Source organism: Ruditapes philippinarum, unplaced genomic scaffold, assembly GCF_026571515.1.
Source record: "Ruditapes philippinarum isolate M1 unplaced genomic scaffold, ASM2657151v2 ctg2183_1_1_1_1, whole genome shotgun sequence".
Lineage (NCBI taxonomy): Eukaryota > Metazoa > Mollusca > Bivalvia > Venerida > Veneridae > Ruditapes > Ruditapes philippinarum.
The window spans coordinates 351,477-377,122 of NW_026866770.1; the positions used below are offsets into that span (position 1 = coordinate 351,477).

The window sequence follows — 25,646 nt, forward strand, 5'->3', positions numbered from 1 at the left end:
ATCCTTGAACTTTGACATATTTGTCGTCTGTTCTGAATTCGTACTTAGAATATTTATACTCGGGTCCAGGTTTCCGAACTCGTTTGTCTGTTGCATATTTGTACAGACTCATGAAGCCAGATATATCAAGTTGACAGGAGTTGATGTCCTTCTCGAAAAAGACGCCAAATTCATTTCGTGGTACGCAGAAGTATATTGTGTCGATTAGATTAGGCTTATAGGATACGGACGTCAAACTGTTAGCTATGTACGGAGTCCAACGGTCAGCCTGATTATTAGGTATGCAACAAAATATTTTCCAAAGATATGAGCACATTTTGTATGGTTTAGATCTACCTGCAATGTATTTTCCTACAGCGTTCTGTTTTGCGATTGTCTCTATGAAACTTTGTAACGACGTCAATGACGCCGCATTGACGTGGCTGCCAATGCGAGGTAATTTCCCCCTAGATTTCAGCGTCGAATGTAAATAAAACAAAAATAATTAGATAAATAGTATTTAATTGACCGCCAAGCAAAGGAAACCATGCCAGGAATTTGTGTTAAATGATTCGTAAATTGAAGCTTGTAAGTTGCATACTTTAACAAGGAAAAGTAAAAATATAGCGGTGTTCAGGATTAAGCACTTTCATGACTGTGAAACACCACAACACCGTTTATGACGTCACCACCTCCACGTTTGATACAAGATGGCGACGAAGGTTGTATTTTTTGTAATTAATTAGGAAATGTCAAAATATATTGACATTTAATTTTCAACTATTGTTTTGTTATGTTTTTAAATGAAAGCCTTTGTAAAAGTTTTGAATGCACTAACTAAGTTAACATGTTGCTTTTTCAATAACGAGTAGGTATAAGGAAATTAAGACGATATTTTTAGGTTAACCATTCACACAAATAAAAATTTATCTTTGTAAATTTATTTAAATTGTAATTAAATACTTTGTTTACAGCAAAACACATAATTTACATAAATTTGATAACAAACGTTTTGCAAAATAAATTTTAAATTCACTTTCACTTTTAGAAATTTGAATAAAATTGTAACTAATTTTCAATTTCAAACACACAGTTTAAATTTTAACTGATAATTTGACTGAAACAGTTGCTAGCAAGTTTACTGGTTGGGGACCACCAAAACCGGACAACCACCAAACCCGGACGGCCCCGAAAATGCTTAATTTAGTATTTTCTTTGTTCAATGATTGTCATTCACTTTTTTATCAACAATAAGTGCATGTTTATTTTAAAATTAAGTAAATAAATTTATTTCAACCTCCGTAAATATTAATATTTTAATGTCTATTTCAAGAATGTTGACGTTGAAATTTGGGGGTCAAGAAAACAATGCCTGACCTTATATACCAGCTATAATCATTTGCAGAGTGAATAATAGAATATCCAAAACTTCAGCACTTGTTGCTGACATATTGTATATCATGTTAAAAATCAAAAATCAAAACACCCAAGCTTTTATCTGAATTAAATCAGGTCATGTACATATCTGTCGGGACACATGGTACTGTAGTGTAGACAATTTAGGTAATTTTGATACCCTCTTTGTCGAGCCTCAGATATATGTGTCAATAAAATCAGAAATAAACAAACTAGTTTGTTAGTTAGGAGAAGAACCTAGCTGAACTGTGTCAAATGTTTTGGTCTCTAGGTTAAAAATTATGAAATCTGTATGGAAAAATGTTCCAAAAGTGTCCGGTTGATGGTCTCCGACCAGTAAACAGTTTATAGCACTCTTAGATAAATTGTATGAAATTCTTGAAATTAATTGAAATCAATAAAAAATTTATGCGTCTAAATCGCGTACCTGTCTAAATCTAACTAGAGCAATACGTCAGTACAAAAGTGGAGACAGCTTGTGTTAGGTTATGTACAAATCTCGCTCGGGCACATTCCAATCAAACCGGTATCCATTTAACAATGCATTCAAAGCTCTATAAAATGCACAATTTATACATAACTTAAAGCACAAGCTTTGTTTCAGATTTTCCATCATTAAATGTAAACAAACAGATCATGAGAATTTTAGTTGTCTACTTCAATGGCGAATTTTCTGCAAACTACAAAATTGTAGTCATTTTGCCTTTATCTCTACTTGAAGATACAAGCGGATAAGTGAAATGTTTGATCCCAGAAGAAATACCAAATGATAGAATGACACTATTAAAATATAAAAAATGTTAAATAAAAAATGAACAAACTTTTTTACCTGACTTTCCCTTTTATAGGCTTAGCCTAAAAATAATTTCATATTATTGTAATTGAACTAATTCTGTAAACAACCACAGAAATTCAACTGATTCATCTTGTCAATAACAGTGCTGTAGATAACCATTGTTTTATTGATAATTTGTTTTGACAAAATGATTTTGTTTTAAATAAGAATTGAAAATTAATATATGTATTACTACAAGCAGACCTAATCTTAGTAAGATTGACAACTCATTCGAATTGGTAAAATTTGCACCGAATTTTGTTCTTGCTTATAAGTATTCCAGATATGAAAGTTTAGTTTTTCTTAATAAATGTCAAATGGCGTCAAAATAAAGTATTTTTGTTGTTTGATATATATTGGATTAGCTGGGAAAAATCTACATTTGCAGAGTTCCAGATAAATCTATTAAACCCTTCAAAGTATAAGTTTAAAGTAAACATTTTGAAAATAACAAGTTTTTGCTTTATTTCAGACTCTGCTGTTAAACATCTTTATAGTGAGTGTACAGGTCTGGTGGTGTAAGGGCTTCTACATACCAGGGGTAGCACCTGTAGAGTTTATCAAAGGTCAAGATGTAGATGTTAAAGTAAGTACATTTACTATAATTATATGTTTGCAATGATTGTGGTAGCTTTCGTGAAGGAATATGATATTAACTTTATTAAGTAGCCATTTCTTTTGCTTGTTTTTGTTTGAAGCATTGAGTTAATCAAATATCAATTCAGATCAAATAACTTTATATGTGTTCCATGGCCTCAAGGTCTTTTTTGATAGTTTTGGAGTAATTAACTTCTCCATTCTGGCTTGTGTTTTTCAAAATATAATGTTTTTTCTTCTTCACCTATGTATAATGTGACTTCCAATGTGAGAGACTTTGCAGTCTCTGATCCCCTAAAGTCCTGCTACGACCAAAAATGGGTCACCTGAAGAATATTTATAACGGGAAAACAAAGACTAAATATTACTGTTGATATTTTCCATTAATACATATACATAAAACACAAGCTTCCTTAATGTGGTCATATCACTTGTAGTTATTAATACATATAAATCATAGATACTTTTATAAAAATTCAACTGAAAAACGTGATCCCTGATCTATGGCTGTTAAATATTATTTTCAAGGTTTTTTTTTTAGGGGGAAAACACACACTTTTTTAATGGGGGAATGACGCCCATATTTGGCCCCAAATTTTACTCAATGAGAGCCCTGCCCAAAACATATACATAATGTAAAATTTCAAAAACTGTTCTGTCTTTAATGTATTCAGACATTTGCTTCTGAATCTGAATCATTACAGAAAAGTAATTATAAGTTGTAGTCCTCGGTTTATTTGAAGTAAATAATCCCCGATGATATTAATGATAAAATATTTCAAACTATGTTTCTTTTTCAGGGCGTGAAATTAACTAGTGTACGGACCCAGCTTCCAATGGAGTATTACAGGGCACCATTCTGTGAACCTGAGGGTGGTGGCCAGTACAAGCCCGAAAATCTAGGTAATTATAATGATGTCAATAATGCTGGGTTTAAAAATGTATGTTAAAAAGTACTTAAAGCGCTACTTTTTTCTGCAGAGCAAGTTTTCTGTGCAAAATTTGAATTGACAAGAAGTTATGGAAAATATTTAATTGCTACTTGGTATGAAATTTGATAGTTTTGTAAAAAAAAATATTTTTGTGGGTTATTAAATTCCAGGAATGTTTATTTTTCCAAAACAGTAAAATATAAAATAATGCGATACAAAATAATCTTACAGCGGACAAAATGAAATTTTTTGGATCTTTAATTCTCGGATTGACCTATCCACAGAAACCACAAAAATTAGTGCCCCATGAATTATGATGATTTTGCAGTTTCTCAGTGTATTATAGAAATCTTTTGATGTCTTAACATCAATATATTTAATGCAACAGCTGTTGCCAGATAGCCTATTATATAAAGCATTAAAACAGTTTACAATATTTTGAATTGTTTTGCTTCAGATCTGTATTAAAATGGTATATTGACTGTGATAAATGATACTGACATATGATATATTTCTGTTGTCTCACAGTCTGGTGTCAGTGTTGGTAATAGTTTATGTTGTTGTACATATAAGGGTATCTTTTAAGATAAATGAGTGGTTTACATAAAAATGCTTTTTAAGCAGTTAAAATTTCTCTTAAAATTGTGCCAAAATGAACAATTTGCATGTTGCGACTTGGATTTTTGCCAAATTTAAGCCAAATAAAAAAAATGCAAAACCAAAATGAAGCTCTAAACTAATTTCTTCTGTTTTACCACTGCTTGCACCAAAAACAAGAAGCATTTTCCACCAGGGCAAATTTTACATGACTACATTTTACATTTTTCTTGATATCCCTAAAATTGATGATGGACAGTTCCAAAAATGAATGTTGGACCAGTCCAATTGAGAAGTAAGCTAAGCAGGTTATGGGTTAGTCATGTGACATTAACATTTATATATGATTTATTTTCTGGTTACAGGTGAAGTTCTTAGAGGAGATAGGATTGTTTCAACAGCTTATAAGGTACGTAGAGCTAGGACATTACTGAATATGAATGCTGAAGAAAAAAACTTTACCCTTTAAGAGGGAACTTGAATCAAACTTCTGAAGTTTATCACATGAAATAATCTGATTTGAACCAGAAACAAAATTGTTTTTAATATGAAAATTAGTAATTAAAAGCAGTCATTTAGAAAGAGTGTTAATAGTACTCTGATATTGGAAACAGACACTGTATTTTATTCCATAATTTGTTAATATCTTAAACATCATTTCATATCATAATGTAAAATTCTGTACTCTACATAAGTAACAGTACTTTTTCACAGTAAAAATCTGAGAAATAAAAACCAATAGAAACTGTGTCCCAGTGAAAACATAGGTATATTATCATTTTCAGTATCTTATGTTCATGGTACCTAAATAAAATAAAAAAGATTGTAATGGTTTTAAAGCTGTCAGTTTTAAACTCGTATCATTTATAAATCAAATGTGTGTATGATAAATTTTCATACAGATCAAAGCATTGGAGGATCAGACCTGTAAATTACTGTGTACGGGTGACAAACCCAGCCAGCTGTCACTGAAACAGGCTAAAATCCTCATTGACTTGATAAAGAACGATTACTATGTGCATCTGTAAGTAACTTATAACCAAATTCATTGTATGCCAGTTAATACTCTGCTGAATTATTATTATAAAATATACTGTTTTATAGACATAAATATATGATGTGATAGAAAAAAATGCTTTGTTATGAAGTTGCTGGCATTATGACAACTTACATAATGGGTGATTATATGAGTTAACATTAATTATTTTTTAGAAAATTTCAAGAATTCGTGAATTCATTAAGTGTATTTTAGTAAAGAGAATATCACAGGCATGCTACAATGTACCGCATGTTAATTTAAAGTTGTATTGTACAAATTGTAACTGACTGAAAAATAAAAATCAACCTTAGGTGGGATTTGAATTTGGGACACTCGTACATCTGAAGTGGACACTAACATGGCACTGTAAAGCTATGAACTATAAGCACACATTTATATTATACCATACATTATATTTCATTTGCCGTTATTCTTCTAGGTTGGTTGACAATTTACCGTGTGCCACAAAGTTTGCTTTAATTGATACACAAGAGATCCAATACGAGCATGGCTATAGACTTGGTTTTGAGAAGGATGGAAAGGTAAAAGATGTTATCTGGAACTCGGCAATTTTTTTTGTCCAAACTGACCCGTAGGTACAAACAAAGTTTTACCATTATACCTTCACAGTGCACTTCGGGTCATAATAGATTAGTCAACCTGTTGTGCTTATTTTCGAAGCTATAACTGTAAAAGGTTTGTTTGTACCTACGGATTAGCTGGGGGAAAAAAACAAAATATTCTTAATTTTGGAGTTAGTCTATTGTTAGGACAGTGTGCATTTCATCATGCTTATGAATATTTAATGAGAGATGATTAATGAATGTGAAATGTTGAAAAGTATAAGAAATTGAAAGCACATTAAGTGAACTGAAAATCACAATAAGTAAATGACCAAATTCCAATTGAATAATTTGATGCTGTTATTGCAGATTTTGCATTTTAAAGTACTTGTTTCTATGTTGAGTTCTAAGTTGGAAGTAGTTTTGTTTGACTGATGTAAGGAAAGTAAATGTGGTAACTGGCATATTTTTATGTGTTCTGAATAAATGGAGCTAATCTTTTAGTGTAAGCTTTATAAATAGGTAATGCATTATGATAGGCTTTCATAGACATTTTGTTTTGTACATCATAACATGTAATATAACATGTATAAATTGCTTAAAATTGAAATATAAATGTCCTTGGATTCATTTTAAAGGATTTGCATCAAATAAGACACACTTTAAGGCAAACATTTAAATTTGTTATTTTTTTCTTGTATTTTTACAGGCTTACTTGAACAATCATTTGAAGATTTTATTGAAGTACCACTTTGATGTTAGTAGGTAAGTGCAATTAATGGTCTTAACATGCTGGAACTGAAAGTGATTACCATTTGCCACCAGTATAGATTCTGGAAATTTTGTTTAGATTCATTATTGGCATGCATGTTTTAATTACTTATTTTACCTACTGAAAGCCATATATTCATTTCGGTTGAACAGAGTTTAACTTTTAGCAAGACAGATAAAATGACAAATTCAGTCTATTTTTTTGTACTGTAAAAGTCAAATTCTGACTTCCTAACTTTACCTTAGACAACAGGTGCCACTTTGTGCAAGAGCGAGCATCTGAGTAGAATCATCAACATTTTGTATGCTATTTAGATAGCTTCATCTTAATAAAGAATGAAAGGATAAGATCCAACGGCAGTGAGATGTAATTTAATTTTAAAGATAAATAAGGCATAAAACACTAGATTTTGCTGATATATACAATAACAAATGAAAATTATTTGAGCCGCGTCAGACAAAACCAACATAGTGGGTTTGCGACCAGCATGGATCCAGACCAGCCTGCGCATCCGCGCAGTCTGATCAGGATCCATGCTGTTCGCTATCAGTTTCTGTACTTGTAATAGGGTTGGTAAGCGAACAGCATGGATCCTGATCAGACTGCGCGGATGCGCAGGCTGGTCTGGATCCATGCTGGTCGCAGACGCACTATGTTGGTTTTGTCGTGACGCGGCTCAAATTATTCCTCTTTTATTGCAGCCAGACAAACAGAGTAGTTGGGTTTGAGGTAGCCCCAGAAAGCCGTTCCGTAACAGATTACGAGGTCAAGGATGGTGCATGTTCAAGTAAAGCCAGTCTTGCTAAATCGGACCCATCTCCTCTGCTTGTAGAGGCTAAAGGTAAATAAATTATTTTCTGTTATTCTGTCAATATGTTGTTCTGTTCTGAAGTTATGTTCATATATTTATGTTCACAGAAGGAACTCATGTTATGTTGTATTTACAAAAAGAAATAGAGGATATTCAAGATTTTTCTATAAATACATGATTTGTTTTCATCGAGTGGTATGAAAATAAATATTTCATGAGTGGCGGTAGCCACGAGTGAAATATGGTAATTTTCATGCCACAAGTTGAAAATAAATCATGTATTTATAGAAAAAACTTGAATTTTCTGTTTATTATATACATTTTTCTCTTTTTGACATTAAAATTTTAAAGACTTTTCCTTAAATTTTGTGTACCGGTAGAATATAAAAGAAAGTAGTCCGGCAAGACACCAGTGAAAATACGGAAAATATGTTTCACTGCAGTGAAAAATAAATTTTTACAGTGAAAATACGGAAAATGAAAATACGCATTTTATTTCATGAATATTTCTCAATATTTCATTTATAAGTATATAATAAACCAATTTATTTTCATAATTATAATTTATAGTTTTGTTTACAAAAGAAAATGAAGCTATGTTAACATATTTATTTTTACATATCTATATTTTTGAGAGAAAAAAAACCGGTTATTTTCAAATATTCATGTTTAAAAAAGAAACCAAAGTGGTGTTTTTCATATTATTTGTTCACTGAAATAACCCAAGTAATGTCCATATAATAATACATGTATATTAATGTTAACATGTGGAATCCAAAATTATGTTCACATACTTAAGTAAACAGGAGGAACCAAAATTATGTTCACATATCTAAATTTTAAAGAAGAAAGCTAGATTATGTTCACATGTAAATATATTTATGATTACAGAAGGGACAGAGGTTATGTTCACATATGAGGTACACTGGGAGCAGAGTGATATAATCTGGGCATCAAGATGGGACACGTACCTGGCTATGAGTGATGTACAGATACATTGGTTCTCCATCATCAACTCTGTTGTTGTTGTCTTCTTTCTCTCAGGTTAGTGATATACTGACTCACACGCTATATAATGTTCTAAAATCTGGAAAAAGTGTGATCTCTTGGAAGCATGATTAATCACAACAAAATTACATGAAAACTGCAGATGTGCTTTGATTTATTCTGTATTTATGGAATAAAAAAAGAAATAAAATGCAACATCCCTCACACCCCCTAGCACCGGCTTGAGCGGTACACAATTTTCAATACTTAAAAGTGCTGGAATCAATGATCCCCAAGGACCAAAACTGAAGTGAAGAATGGGGCAAACTTTTAACAGCTGCCACACGGCACTTGTCACTTGCTCTTGTGAAGTATACAAATATTGAAGAAGGATGATCCCTCGAAAGCATTAATCACAATAAAATTGCATGAAAACTTGGTTTGATTGAGTCTGTACATGAGGGATAATGAATAAGTACAAAAGAAGGTACTGAGAGCTTTGGAATCTGGACAGTTATTAAAATTGCTGAATGCAAATGATTTTATAGAACAGATGTATATGGAATTATAACAACAGTAAAATATGTTGCAACACTTTTCACCCAACACAGGCTAAGAATAGAAAATAATATGATTTTCAAGTCATTTCTGGGTATAGTTCTTAATGATATTTTGCTTGTTGTTTTGTTTTTTTAGATGCCCCAGTTGGTCTTTGTAAGAAATTCAAATGTATTTTATATTTTTGGGCTTTTGGACCTCAACGGAATACCTCTAAGTTTTGAAATATCATTGTATTGCAGGTATATTGACTATGATTATGATCCGAACATTGAGAAAGGACATTGCAAAATATAACAGAGATGAGGATTTGGTAAGTGTATTAACCCTTGATATCCTGAATTTCTTAAATGAACTTGTCCAGCTTCCATTTGTGGAACTTTCCATTATCATTTTTTGGCGACATCAAGATGAAAATATTAAGTAAAACAGGGGACAGTATAGAGTTTGGTCAGACTGCATGGATATGTAGGGCTGGCCTGGCTCTATACTGGTGGCAAAGGCAAATCACGTGTTTACGGTTGCTGACTTCAAATCACTTGTCTTGCACTGCTGTTGGTGATGAATCTTGCCATTAAGAGTTTAGGCATCAGAATTGCAGCCACTGTTTGTCCCTAGTTGATGGTAAGAGGCGACTAAATGGGTTCGAAATACTGGAGTTTATGCATCTCTTGGCTCGAGCAAGCATGGTTGTTTTGATCCCTGGTGTTAAGTTTGAAGCATCTGAATTTAACCAAAATAATCTTTCCTGTTTTAGAGCCATATGATCTAAATTGTGTTGGTGTGTCGTAAAACAAACAGGTGTGTCGTAAAACAAAGTAAAACAGGTGCCTGTTCATGACTAAAATTATGCGTCAATGGGACCTTGAAATTATGCAACAACGCACACATGAAATTTTGCAACAAGGTGACCCTTAAGATTATGCAATCAGAGCACCTAAGCTTTGCTGCCATATGACTTATATTTTTAGTGTCACTTAAAACCCATGAAAACAAACTTATTGCTTCTAGTATAATATCATTCTCAAATTTTAAACATGTTGTTTTTTTGTTAATTTAGGAGGAAACATTAGAAGAGACCGGATGGAAGCTTGTACATGGAGATGTATTCAGACCACCAAGATTTAATAAGTTGCTGGCCTCACTTCTTGGTGCTGGAATACAAGTCTTCTTTATGGCTATGATTACTGTTGGTAAGTAGAATACTGAAACACACAATAGTATTATGTGGATTATTTTCTATATTTAATTAGTCAAAGGTAAATGAGCACGTTTCAATGGTTGGAAGTTACAATTTTTCCCAAACTGTCAATAATTATAACTAAAAATTCAACTTTTTTCTGTTATTTAGACTGACTTTATCCCAATTTACCTAATTTTGTGTCTCAAAATATGCTTCTATTGGGCATACCTTGTACAAAAATTAATACAAAGGCTTATTTGAAGTAACTTTTTGATACTTAATAGTATGTTGTAAATTCTTTTTACTAGATATCTATGTTTTTATGCTATGCTTTATGTTCAGAAGGTACTTTTTTACATTTTCGAGTCAAATTGAATTGTTATAGAGCATAAAGTATGAAGAGCACTGAATTATTTGATACAGCTTTCTAGTTGATCTGTCTTATTATACAAATGATATATAATATTGTCATATATAACAATAATTTCAGCATTTGCTATGTTGGGTATGTTATCACCAGCGTCTAGAGGGGCTCTCATGACTGCAGCACTATTCCTCTTTGTATTTATGGGGTAAGATCACCTTCTGATGTATCCAATTTCTATATGATTACCTAAGTATGATTGTAAAGGTCTTTTATCTATTATGTTCGACATATTTAATTTAGCAGAATTCTGAAGTATTTTTTAAGTTTTTTAAACAATCGTTTATTTTATTTAATAAGCTGACTGTCACTGGTATTGTTGTTCAGAGTTTCTATTAGTGGAAATTCGGAAGTCATTCACTTCCTGACTTTGGTGAGTGACATCCAAAATGTCATGGTTGTCCTTCTTTACCTATATACATGTAATGTGTCTTCCACTGTCTGAGAGGTTGCAGTCTTTGACTTCAAAATTTTGAAATTTAATTGGAATTCTGGAACTTGTTAAAACAGTTTAGACTCAAACAATGAAAAACAGACACTGAAGAAATAGAGCTAGTTATTACTTATTTTACAATTTTGAAATAACTTCTGAGCAGCTATGATTTTGATGTAATTGTTTAATCTGATAATCATTTTCATTTCAATGTATATAAACTGTCTTTTTACAGGTTGATTGCAGGATATTTTGCTGCAAGAATTTACAAAACAATGAAAGGTACTCAATGGAAACAGTCCGCTTTACAGGTAATATATTAGGCTATATATAGTCCTCGTGTTTACAAGTTTCACGTAATTTCTGTCAATCTTAATTAGTTTTTGAGTGCTGTAGGGCTCAAAAATTACATATGCCGCCTGCATCAAGTCAGACTTGCCTGTATGTTTATGTAATATGACCTGATTGTTCTATCCATCATAATAAAAATTGACTTTTCCAAATTGAAGAAGCCCATTTATACAAGAGTTTGTCAGAAATTAATATGGTGAAAAGGCTTATTGAGTCTCATCGAAGAAAATTAAGCTAGTTTTTAAAAAAAAGTACCTTGATATCCAGTTTATTGAAATATTATCAATCATATGAGATTCTTCTGATGAATATTTCACTGGTATGAATAGATTATATGATGAAATATATTGTTCAATGATTTAGATTGTTGTCATGAAATTTAAGCTTACAATAATACAATGCAATAATTTGTCACCATTAGGGGAGATATAATTACTTTTATAAACGACTCTAGTCTAATTTTAAGACAAGTTCAAGACAACGGCAAAAGTTAATATTATTTGTGTTTCATTCCAGACTGCTACATTATACCCAGGACTTGTTTTTGGAATATGTTTTTTCCTGAACTTTTTCATCTGGGGCAAACATTCATCAGGAGCTGTACCATTTACAACAATGTTGGCTCTACTCTGTATGTGGTTTGGTATTTCAGTGCCACTTGTGTTCCTAGGCTATTTCTTTGGGTTCAGAAAACAGGTGCGTATTTTAAGTATTTGAAGTATTATATCCCTGATAAGTTTCCCTGAAAATTCGTAATATTGCATAATGAGCATAATAATATGCAAAAACTTAAGTTGGTGAATTAACATATGGAAATAAAGGCCACAAACCACTCTTGATGGTGAACTAGCTTTCCATTGATAGGATTTGTGTGTGTTAAAATGTAACAATTTTTTATGATAGTAAAAAAGTTTCAGTGGTGCATACCACAGGTGTATGACATTTGACACAGTCTGTCTATAGGGTGCTACACAGATGTCAGGCATCAGTGTTTTATTGTTTCCTCATACTGTCCCTGCTTTTCATTTTAAGATGGGATGTCAGATCATACAGTTTCCAGTTTTATCTCATGATCTAAGCCTTCTGTTACATTTACTGTCTTATTTTTCATAGCAACTGTATTTATTGACTGATATTTTACATATTTAGTGTGTGTGAATCTCCCACTGAACTATGTATGCCTTTGAGTGGAATTTCATATTGATTTGGTCAAGGTCACTGAAGCTTAATTTAGGTTTTAGGTTTTTCCTTCCTTTTATCTGCTGCTGGTAGGCCAGTGATTTTAATCTGTTAGATTAAAAGAATAATAGCCCCATGTTTGTTTAATTGTAAACTGTGATTTTGTATTGTAACATTGTTGACACAATAAACAATTATCATTTCAGAAAATATATGTCTTAAGATGATGCAATTCTTGTTAATGGTTGTTAAAAAGATTATTTTTTAACAGATGTCATTATTTTCTGTTACAGGCATATCAGCATCCTGTTAGAACCAATCAAATTCCAAGACAAGTTCCTGAACAAGCCTGGTATATGTCACCAGGTCTCAGGTTAGATATTTACTATATTTCTGTTGAACATATGAATACATTAAGTTTTATTTTTGTACAGTTTTTAGCTCGACTATTCGATAAGAATAAGTAGAGCTATTGCAGTCACCCGAGCGTCGGCGTCACCACTTATGTTAAAGTTTTTGTAATAGTTCAAATATTTTCATAGTCCATTGACATTTGGCTTTGAAACTTTGCACACTTGTTCACCATCATGACCCCAACCTGTAGACAGGAGGAGGTAACTCTATCAAGCATTTTGACAGAATTATGCCCCTTTTTCGACTTAGAATTTACGTTAAAGTTTTTGTAATAGTTCAAATATTTTCAAAGTCCATTGACATATGGCTTTGAAACTTTGCACACTTGTTCACCATCATGACCCCAACCTGTAGACAAAAGGAGGTAACTCTATCAAGCATTTTGACAGAATTATGCCCCTTTTTAGACTTAGAATTTACGTTAAAGTTTTTGTAATCGTTCAAATATTTTCAAAGTCCATTGACCTATGGCTTTGAAACTTTGCACACTTGTTCACCATCATGACCCCAACCTGTAGACAGGAGGAGGTAACTCTATCAAGCATTTTGACAGAATTATGCCCCTTTTTCGACTTAGAATTTACGTTAAAGTTTTTGTAATAGTTCAAATATTTTCAAAGTCCATTGATATATGGCTTTGAAACTTTGCACACTTGTTCACCATCATGACCCCAACCTGTAAACAGGAGGAGGTAACTGTATCAGGCATTTTTTTTACTATCAAGCACGAAGAATAGTCGAGCGTTGCTGTCCTACCGACAGCTCTTGTTAGCTCAAGCTATTGTTCTTGCCCACGTGTCAGCATCACACTTTCATAGGTTCAAGTTTTTAGGCATTTGACTAAAGTTCCGCTTTTTTTCTACTTGTGAAAGATTCTTTTTCCATATAGAACTGATTGAAGAGTTAAAGGCCCATTATGCCTCACAACTGGTGTCAATTTTATTTCTGAAAACCTTTTTATTTATGGTATCTTCTTACATGGTACGAAAAAATATTTCTTTGCAATATAAAAGAACTTTTTTTTTTGCTACTTTTGCTCTGTTGGCAATTGGTATGATTTAAGTGAATCAGCATTTTGTATGGAAGTTAAAATACTACTTTGTTTACATTTTGCTATTTTTGCAACACATTACTGCACATTCAGCGATACTTTCTTCAGTTGTTATACCTGTTTAAATGTTCTTAATCCATTATCAAAGCATTATTAAACAAATGTTTGACATTTCTAAAGAATTTGCTTTGAGTGATTTATCATATTTACTAATAATTTTGTTGTAAATTTCAGCATCTTGATGGCAGGTATTTTACCATTCGGAGCTATGTTCATTGAACTGTTCTTCATCTTTACAGTGAGTGTTATCTCCCTTGATATATGTTTGAGATAAATTTAGTCAAGATTTCTTAATTTATTGTTGAAATATTTTTATTTCTCTATGAAATTTTCTTTTTATGCCCCCACAATGTGGGAGCATATAGCGTTGCACTTGTCCGTCCGTCAGTCCGTCCGTCCGTATGTCCAGAAATCTTGTGAACGCAACTCCTCTTAAACCGGATAGCAGAATTTGCTTAAACTTACAGAGATGAACAACCTTAATGTGTAGATGGTAGTAAAGGAAGGAATTTTCGCTGCGACCAAATTTAACAGAAGTATGGCCCTTTGTTGATTTTTTCACTAGATACTATGTAGAAATTTTGTGAACGCAACTCCTCTTATACGGATGGCAGATTTTGCTTAAACTTCCAGGGATGAACAACCTTAATGTGTAGATGGTAGTAAAGGAAGGAATTTTCGATGCGACCAAATTTTACAGAATTATGGCCCTTTGTTGATTTTTTCACTATATACTATGTAGAAATTTTGTGAACGCAACTCCTCTTAAACTGGATGGCAGATTTTGCTTAAACTTACAGGGATGAACAACCTTAAGGTGAAGATGGAAGTAAAGGAAGGAATTTTCGCTGCGACCAAATTTTACAGAATTATGGCCCTTTGTTGATTTTTTTCACTATATACTATGTTGAAATTTTGTGAACGCAACTCCTCTTAAACCGGCTGGCAGATTTTGCTTAAACTTCCAGGGATTAACAACCTCAATAAGTAGATTGTAGTTAAGGAAGGAATTTATGCTGCGACCAAATTTAACAGAATTATGGACCTTTGTTGATTTTTAGTTTTCAACTTGTGGCACATGTAGTCCAAAAAATATTTGACCTAGAGTCATAAGATTGACAGAACAGTGGCGTGTTGGGGCATCTGTGTCCTTTGGACACATTTCTAGTTTTTATGTAATTCTGACTTTTATATTTCACACAACAGACAAATTTATAAGTTTAATCCTATTGCTTGATGTATATTTTTGAACCACTATAATTTTGATTGCTTAAACATTGTCGGCACTTAACATATGTGTACATATATATTTTATTTTCAGGCAATCTGGGAGAACCAGTTCTACTATCTGTTTGGTTTCTTGTTTCTAGTGTTTGTCATTCTCATAATTTCTGTATCACAAATCTCTATTGTGATGGTATACTTCCAGTTATGTGGCGAGGTAAGCTATTCCATTTTCTTTGCATTTTTTCACCATTGTTTGCTGTTCAGTCAGTACATGTTATGAAATGTCCCCTAAAAATAATGAATGGTTTTGTCTAGTTTGAATGATGGGCAAGTCCATTTAAGATATTTAGCATAGTATGGGTAAAGCTTGAGTTTTTCTCATTAGGAATTCTGAAGTTACTTAATATATTGCAAAGGTATGGCCTAAAACAAATCGATTTTTAAAGATCATTTTCAGAAAGCTTTGAAATGAATTTTTTTTTTTTGAATAAGAAAAATAATTTTAAGTGGTTTATCATGATATATGATGATATAATGATAAAAAGTAAGCTAAAAATAGCATGCCTCTTCACTTCCATAGATAAATTACCTAGATTATTACAATAGAATTTAATAGTGATCTGTTTTTGCAGTTAGTTTAAAGTTAACCATACTTTCTAAAACTTTAAAGTTTGTTGAAATATTGCAGTTATACACATGGTATACATGCTTTTTTCTCAATCATACTCATTTATTACATGCTTTTCGGTGGTTTATAGAAATATATCAGTGACATAAAACTGGTAATTTCACTGTTTGAAACAGTGAAATTACCACTTTGATAATTTCACTGTTTTGAATTTAAGCCCCTTACGTTGTTTCTGTGAAATACCAGCGTGCACAGTACTGGGTACCAACTTAATAACGTGACGTCGTAAATGACGTCACGTTGTATTATTATTTGGCGCGCTTTTCATTCAGTTATAGGTTTTATGTCTTTTTAATACGTTTCTTTGCATATAATAAAAAGAAAATTTGTTTAGTTTAGTGTAAGATCGAAATATATTTCACCTTGTGAACACCAAAAGTTCATATTTCACTCGTGGCTGTGCCACTCGTGAAATATACCTTTTGGTGCTCACTCGGTGAAATATATTCCGATCTTACACTGAACTAAACAAATATCCTCTATCTATTTCATGTTATCTATTTATACAGGACTATCACTGGTGGTGGAGATCGTTCATCGTGTCTGGAGGTTCAGCTGTTTATATATTTGCATATTCTATATTCTACTTCATGACAAAGGTAGGTTACAAAATCTGTCCGACTCTTGTTTAATCCCGTCCAGCCGCACAACATTTCTTAAGCAGTAGCTGTGCTTCCTAAATTGAGTGTCCACTAGATATAGAAAATACATAGAAATGTTATACATACAAGTTGCAAATTGCCTTACAAAAAATCTGGAGAAAGTGTGATCTCTCAAAAGCAGTAATCACAACAAAATTACATGAATATTGCAGAAGTCATATTTTGCTTGTTTGGGTTAATTTTCGGCGCCTTGGGTCAAGATTGGACTTAAACTTTGAAATAGAAACAGAGATGTTAACAATAATTTTTGCTAATATTGAACAGGAAATTTGTAAAACTTATTGATTTAATACAATAATTTGAAAAATAGGGAGAGCTATTGTACTCACCAAGGCGTCTGCATCACAATTTGGTTAAGTTTTTGTGTGCAAGTTGTTGTCTTCAAAACTATTAAAGGGAAATGGTAAAAACATCACACACTTATTAGAGTGCATAATAGGTCACTATCTAAGGTCCATAACTCTATTGTAATTTTTATGCCCCCACAATGTGGGAGCATATAGCGTTGCACTTGTCCGTCCGTCAGTCCGTCCGTCCATACGTCCCGAAATCTTGTGAACGCAACTCCTCTTAAACCGGATGTCAGATTTTGCTTAAACTTACAGGGATGAACAACCTTAATGTGTAGATGGTAGTAAAGGAAGGAATTTTTGCTGCGACCAAATTTAACAGAATTATGGCCCTTTGTTGATTTTTTCACTAGCTACTATGTAGAAATTTTGTGAACACAACTCCTCTTAAACCGGATGGCAGATTTTGCTTAAACTTACAGGGATGAACAACCTTAATGTGTAGATGGTAGTAATGGAAGGAATTTTTGCTGCGACCAAATTTAACAGAATTATGGCCCTTTGTTGATTTTTTCACTATATACTATGTAGAAATATTGTGAAGCAACTCCTCTTAAACTGGATGGCAGATTTTGCTCTAACTTACAGGGATGAACAACCTTAATCTGTAGATGGTAGTAAAGGAAGGAATTTTTGCTGCGACCAAATTTAAAAGAATTATGGCCCTTTGTTGATTTTTTCACTATATACTATGTAGAAATTTTGTGAATGCAACTCCTCTTAAACCGGATGGCAGATTTTGCTTAAACTTCCAGGGATTAACAACCTTAATGTGTTGATGGCAGTAAAGGAAGGAATTTTTGCTGCAACCAAATTTAACAGAATTATGGCCCTTTGTTGATTTTTTCATTAATTACTATGTAGAAATTATGTGAACGCAACTCCTCTTAAACCGGATGGCAGATTTTGCTTAAACTTCCAGGGATTAACAACCTTAATGTATAGATGGTAGTAAAGAAAGGAATTTTTGCTGCGAACAAATTTAACAGAATTATGGCTCTTTGTTGATTTTTAGTTTCAACTTGTGGCACATGTAGTCCAAAAAATATTTGACCTAGAGTCATAAGATTGACAGAACAGTGGCGTGTGGGGGCATCAGTGTCCTATGGACACATTTCTAGTTGAAAGAATTATGGCCCTTTTTAAACTTGGAAAATTCTACATTATCCAGGCTATCAAGTACTGGGAATAGTGGAGCATGCTGTCTTACCGATAGTGCTTGTTTTAATGCAGGTCATTTTGTTGTATTTGTTGAGAGATAAGAATGATCATTAAAGTCTTAAAAAGTTACTAGATCTGAAACAAATGTTATGTAAATTTTAACACATTGAAGGACTTAAAACTTTAATTTTCATAACAGTTATAATAAAATTTGTTTTTGTTCTTTTTCAGTTGGAGATCACAGCTTTTGTATCAACACTGTTGTATTTCGGTTACACATTGTTGATGGTGCTGACATTCTGGTTGTTAACCGGAAGTGTAGGTTTCTATGCGGCTTACTGGTTCATCCGTAAAATATACAGTGCCATCAAGATCGATTAACCCTGTAAAGGACATCTAGGACTTTTTTAACAAATTCTCCTTCATTTTGACTTAGTAGTGCACACACAGTGTCAATCCCGTATTAGCAGTCTTTTATAGATAATAGCCATCAGTGAAAAATAGATGTTCCACGGTGATCGAGGTGGCGAAAAAGACAATATTGTACATAATGAAGATTTCGTTGAGGGTTTGAACCATATTATGGTATTGTTGGAATGAAATCCTCAGCAAAAAGGAGATTTTGTGATATCACTGGGATTTATATCAACCTTTCAGTTGTATTCTTTCATAAGGTGATACAAACATTCTTGCGAAAAACAACTGTTTCTTGTCATACATGGGCCAGCATTTACACATATCGTCAATCGTGTTTCAGCAAATAAGAATAAAGTGGCATCACATAGTTATCATGTAAGGAATTTACATGAGAAATTTGAAGTTGCATCACTGTGATTTCCAGAATGACTGCTAATTCGGGCTCGACATTTTTTAGTTCCATTCCCTTTTTTTTTGCTGTTTAACCATAAACTTGTGTATTACAGTTTGTGGACGAACACTTAATTTTGTTTCATTTGTAAATGAAGCAGTGTGGGGGACTAAACAGTGCTTTTGGGTTCAAAGTTATAAAGATAACGCTAGAGTTGTATAAACAATGGGTTTGATTTGGAGGGTTCTTTTATATTCCAAGATGGTTCAGAGATAATAATGTGATAAAGTGTGTTATTTGTTTATGTGTGCGATATGATTAATTCCAGAAATGTCATGCGTATGGCAGAAAATTAGTGTGAAATGTCTGTTGTTTTGAAAATTAGAGATTTTTGTGCTTTTTACTGCAAGAAAGAAATCATCGTTAATGTCTTGCCATAATGTGAATACAATTTAATTTAACAAATTGGATGAAGTTGGAAAAAAAATAATCTAGGAAAAACAAAAAAACTTGGCCAACACTTTTGATTTGAAGAAACAACTTGGCCAACACTTTCGATTTGAAGAAACAGATGTAAAATTTTTTAGGTTTGTAAAGTAATTTGAAAAACTTTCAATCCTCAAGATATGTGTAGCAGTTCAAAAAAAAAATGTGATTTGTAAAGTTTTCTAGGTATGTATAATATTTTGAAAAAATCTCAAGGATTTTTAAGCAATTAGAAAAAGAAATTGTGATTTAATATACTCTAAGTACGTAAAGTATTTCGGAAAAATAGAAATTGTGATGTATTTTTTTCTATGTATGTCGAATAATTTTGAGAGAGAAAAAGAATGTGACGTAAAATATTGGTTTGTACATAACGGTCATCTTGGCATTTAAGCATATTGTATGTGTTAAGTAATAAATCATAAAGCATCTTACATAATAACTGAAAATACAGTTGAAAAAATCTCATGTGATACCTTTTATGTACTTTGTGCTGTTGTGTTTTTATTGTTATTTTTTTAATATATTTTTGAGAAAGGAAAATTTTGTGTGACTAATAATAAATTATTTCCTGAATATTTACCTGCTTGTGTATGAAACATACATAAGTATTGGCAGAAAAGAAAAGCAACTGATCCTTAATGTAATAATGTTTTAACCCTTATTTTGCTGAAACTTAAAAGTGATTAGTCTTTGTGACCCCCGTATAAAGCCAGTCTAGCTTGCACATCCTGGTAAGCTCAATAGGTAGAGCGTTTGACTGTGAATCGGGCGACCCGGGTTCGATTCCCGGACGGCGCAGATCACTTTCATTGTGATTGATCATGAAATTATTTCTACGGTCATTCACACTGTGCCTCTGCTCTGGCATGTACAGAAGTAATCAGTTCCTTGGGAAAGTAAAGGCAACTAGTACTGGTCAACTGCTTGACAGCCTGCCCAGAAACGATGCGATGGCTGAACTATGCTTTGGTAAATTCAGTGTGGCTCACTGCTGTGATCCGGAGTGAAAACTACCAACACCATCACCATCCATGTAGTCTGGCCAGGCTCCATACTGTTGGCTAACTAACTTTAAATTTTCATCTTCATATCCCCAAAATTGACAATAGACAGTCCAAGAAATGGAAGCTGGTCAAGTCCATTTAAGAAATTTAGCCATTTAAAATGTTAAATACTTTGGGAGGGGCTCTCTGTGGCCAGGTGGTTACTTATAATTTCAGACTTTTGAGTCACTGTTCCTAAGTTATAGCAGGAGAAAGTTTCCTCAATAAAATTCAGCTGGCTGAGGGTTTAACCTGAACAAAATATAAAAAAAAACATGAGTAATATATCTAGGGTGTATGCTGTCATTCATGATGATTTTCTAGCTCTAAGTCAAGCTATTTTGATTGCTGATTTCTTTTCATCATTGTGGTGCAAAAACTTTTATGTAGCCCATTATTTAAACATTTTATAAAGTATCAACTTGAAACTTGGAAGCAATAGTTTAAGGTGTTATGTCCCCTTTTAACTTAGCATATTTCTAAAAATTGGTTATTGATTGTCATTAACAGTAACAGGTGAGCGTTAACACAGCATGCGGTGCTCTTGTTCAAGAAAATACAATCTTCAAACAAGTTGTGTTATTTACAAATGTATATATTTAAATCCTTCCATTGAAAACTGTGTATATACTTCACACCTATGAATTCCATATTACTAACCTTATTAAGTGTGTACATGTGATTTCAAAATGGCGAAATGAAAGTGTGAATGCGTGGTGAACTTTCTGTACTTAACTGACCATATCTATCGTTACAAATGAAAGCTTTTGATTGTTACAATTGAAATATCTTCAGAAATTGATTTGTTTTATCATGCATTAAGGTATGGCTTGTCATATAGGTGATTTCTTTAGTCATACTGGTGATTTCTTTATTACATTAGCTGCAGTAGTGGATTTTATGACATATTGTCTTTGTGTTAGGTGATTTTACATGGGCTAGTTCAAGATATTCATATCTTTCATATTTTTCAAAAATTGATCGTCACCTCACCTTAGTGCAATAACTGGTTAACTCCTGTTAAATTAAGAAGGACTTAACCCATTACTGCACTAAGGGGACAAGATGTCAGGTTTTGGCCAGGGAAGTAAAGAAAGTTCACAATATTAAGGCGGTTTACTAACTTTTTATTTATTATCTAATTATGTATGAGGGTTTGAACAATTTAGTGCTTGGTAAAAGTACATTAGTTAATGTATGTATGTACACCAGTGTATTATTTGCACATTAGTTAAAAGTACATATGAGCCGCGTCATGACAAAAACAACATAGTGCGTTTGCGACCAGCATGGATCCAGACCAGCCTGCGCATCCGTGCAGTCTGATCAGGATCCATGCTGTTCGCTTACAAACACTATAACAAGTAGAGAAATTGATAGCGAACAGCATGGATCCTGATCAGACTGCCTGGATGCACATGCTGGTCTGGATCCATGCTGGTTGCAAACCCATTATGTTGGTTTTGTACAGCAGTGTATTATTTTCATGTGATGTACTATTGATGCACAATAGGTATTCTATATATTGACTCTGTTTTTATTACCGTAATTATCATCTGAAACATTTTACGATCATTTATATGCGAGCATGAAATAAAATTTCAGAGTTTCGAGTGTATAAAGCTTGCAACTTTATGTTCGAATTTTTTCCTGTTGTTTTGTATTGTTTGTGTGAGATCTTTATGAAATTGATTTGTTGCGATGTATATTATTAAGAATAATACGAAGTATGTTGTTAAGAATATTGCGAGTTTGTGTTGTTCGGTTAATAGGTTTTATTTTTTAAAAATATTCGAGGGACATTAAAGTTTATGTCACATTTAAACATAAATAAGAGTATATTAACGGAGGGTAAGTAGTGTAAGAAATGGTATTGTGTACTTTTTTTCTTCCTATGCACATTTAATACAACAGTATCAGTTTTGAAAAAAAAAAATTGCTTTCATGTAACTCTGTTGTTTTAATGTATTATATTTTAGACAATTTTAAATATCTGTTACTTAAAGATACATATTATGGCCAAGTGGACAGTTTCTTTATTTAAACACAGTATTTTAGGTGTTGTTAAAACAGACACTACAAATAATTGATGTGTTGTTAATGTTGTTGTTGGCATATGATGAAATGTGATCTAAATGAATAATTTAACAATATAAGCCGTGTCATGACAAAACCAACATAATGCGTTTGCGACCAGCATGGATCCAGACCAGCCTGATCAGGATCCATGCTGTTCGCTTACATACCCTATTACAAGTAGAGAAACTGATAGTGAACAGCATGGATCCTGATCAGACTGGGCGGATGCGCAGGCTGGTCTGGATCCATGCTGGTCGCAAACCCATTATGTTGGTTTTGTCATGACGCGGCTCAATAATAGTTTACAGAAACACAGTAAGGTGTGATGAAATGGGATTGAAACAAATCATCAAGGTTAATGCATATTTCAGGTTAGTTATTTCAGATGGAAATCTTAATAATAATAGATAGAATGGGCATTAAGGAGTAGAAAATAGCAATTAGTTACAACAGAATCAAAAATTTTTGGATCCTTTTATTTAAAATATAGTGCACAAATTATATTTTGTTTCATACAGTAGTTAGAGAGTTTAAATGTATTAGAATTTTTTTTTAATTTAGGATTTTACAATCTTATTTCTTTCAGAATTTATGTTTGTACTAAAATTGTGTATTCGATTAGTAAGTACAGAATAGAAGAATTTTAAAGCAGAGTGCCTCCAGATTCATGCTGATTTTCATGAAAATTATAAAAAATGTATAAAAAGGTAAAATATTGTGAATTGAACAAGGAGAGTAATTTATACATGTTAGACAACACTTAAAATTTATAATTTTTATCAAAAATAGGTTAGAATATGCAAAAATAGCCCTTACTGCATTAGTCATGCAGTTGAAAAATGGTGATAAAAACTGCAAAATCAGTCAGTAATTGCATATAACATGTAAGTACTTTCTTGAATTGTGAATGTTTTTACTTTTCTTAAAATAGTAGTACATTATTTATAAGGTTGATTTTCATGAAATATGTTAGCTCATCTGGAGGCATGCAGCTATAAAAACAGCACGAGACTTTGATGTGAAAGTATAACTTTATATGTATAAGAATAAAAGAATTTAACTTTATATAGTGAAACCTCTCTGTACTGGATAGCATCTGTGCTAAGTTATTGGACTTGTTTACAGGTTTATCTGTACTAGAGTGGTTTTAATCAGTTAACTGTAGTTTTATAGAAAAAATCATGAGGTGTTTTAAACTCGGAAAATGTTATTTATTTGTTATTGTATATTCGGATTTAAATGAGATGTGAGTGCTTTGTGTTTTCATTTCTCATTGGTCGTTATGTTATCACAATTTTGACTGTAAATATATGGTGAAATAAAATGGTAATATATTTTTCATTTTGTTTTTTTATTCAAACATTAACTCTTTTTAGCTCACCAGAACCGAAGGTTCAGGGTGAGCTATTAGTTTCAAAGGGGGATACTCGGGCATCCGTCGTCATGCGTCAACAATCGTCTTCTTCTCTGAAACTGATATGGGCAGATTTACCTCAAATTTGGTCTGTAGCATCCTTGTGACAGTCGCACTTTAATTTCCTCATGTCATTTTAATTGGCCCCTTTTTGAGGTCAACAGAGCTAAAAAGAGAAAAACCTTTAAACATCTTCCACAACTAAATTAAACGATGGATGATCACCAAAATTTGTCTGTAGCATTCTTAGGTAGTCTTGTATTTTAATTTGATTGCCCCCTTTTTGGGGTCTCTATAGCTAAAAAAAGAAAAAACTTTTAGACATCTTCTACAGAACTAATTGATGGATAAGCACCAAACTTTGTCTGTAGCATTCTTAGGTAGACTTTTATCAAGTTTGCTCATATTAATCTGATTGGACCCTTTTAGTGACAGCTAAAGCTAAAAGTAGAAAAACCTTTAAAAGTCTCCTACAGAACTAATTGATTGATGATCACCAAATTTTGTCTGTAGCATTCTTAGGTAGTGTTTTATTAAGTTTGCTCATAAAATGATATTGATTTAATTGGCCCCTTTTAGGGGCCGCTGAAGCATACAGTATAAAAACCTTTAAAACATCATCTCCTATTGAAATAAGTGATGGATGATCACCAAATTTTTTCTGTGGCATTCTTAGGTACTGTTTTATGAAGTTTGCTCATAGTATTTGATTGGCCCGTTTTAGGGGCCGCTAAAGCTAAAAATAGAAAAACCTTTGACAATCATTCACTATTGAAATAATTGATGAATGATCACCAAACTTTGTCTGTAGCATTCTTAGGTAGTCTTTTATCAAGTTTGCTCATATTAATTTGATTAGCTCCTTTTAGGGGCCGCTAAACCTTTGAATAGAAATACCTTTAAACATCTCCTTCTACAGAACTAATTGATAGATGATCACCACATTTTGTTTGTAGCATTCTTAGGTAGTGTTTTATCAAGTTTGCTCATATTGATTTGATTTGCCCCTTTTAGGGGCAGCTACGAGTGTAAAGCTAAAAATAGAAAAACCTTTAAACGTTTGATTCTACAGAACTAATTGATAGATGATCACCAAACTTTGTCTGTAGCATTCTTAGGTAGTCTTGAATCTAGTTAGCTCATATTGATTTGAGTGGCCCCTTTTAGGGGCCAATAAAGCTAAAAATAGAAATACTTTTAAATGTCTCCTACAGAACTAATTGATGGATGATCACCAGATTTTGTCTGTAGCATTCTTAGGTAGTGTTTTATCAAGTTTGCTCGTATTAATTTGATTGGCCCCTGGTTTAGGGGCCGCGAAAGCTAAAAGTAGAAAAACCTTTGAACATCATCTCCTACTGAAATAATTGATGGATGATCACCAAATTTTGTCTGTAAGATTGTTAGGTAGTCTTTTATCTTTTACTGAAAACTAGTTGTTTCTGGTGGGCGACTCAGGGATATCATGGCCCTCTTGTCTTAATTTACTAAAGAAATGATCTGTATTCACCAAACTTTGTGAAATAAATCTACTCTGCCTGTTG

The 25,646-nt window shown here is 32.7% G+C and overlaps 1 protein-coding gene across 1 annotated transcript; it reads left to right on the forward strand.

The window, feature by feature from the left end:
• The first annotated feature begins 564 nt into the window (after positions 1-564).
• On the forward strand, positions 565-24,024 carry LOC132733661 (transmembrane 9 superfamily member 4-like). The gene is made up of 19 exons (XM_060720322.1): positions 565-701; positions 2,703-2,816; positions 3,628-3,730; positions 4,722-4,765; positions 5,259-5,380; positions 5,835-5,937; positions 6,668-6,723; positions 7,432-7,571; positions 8,433-8,585; positions 9,329-9,399; positions 10,147-10,279; positions 10,760-10,841; positions 11,362-11,437; positions 11,994-12,173; positions 12,950-13,029; positions 14,356-14,419; positions 15,503-15,622; positions 16,606-16,695; positions 18,501-24,024. The coding sequence occupies exons 1-19, from the start codon at positions 690-692 to the stop codon at positions 18,648-18,650; spliced, it is 1,893 nt and encodes a 630-aa protein (XP_060576305.1). The 5' UTR covers positions 565-689; the 3' UTR covers positions 18,651-24,024.
• The last annotated feature ends 1,622 nt before the right edge of the window (positions 24,025-25,646 follow it).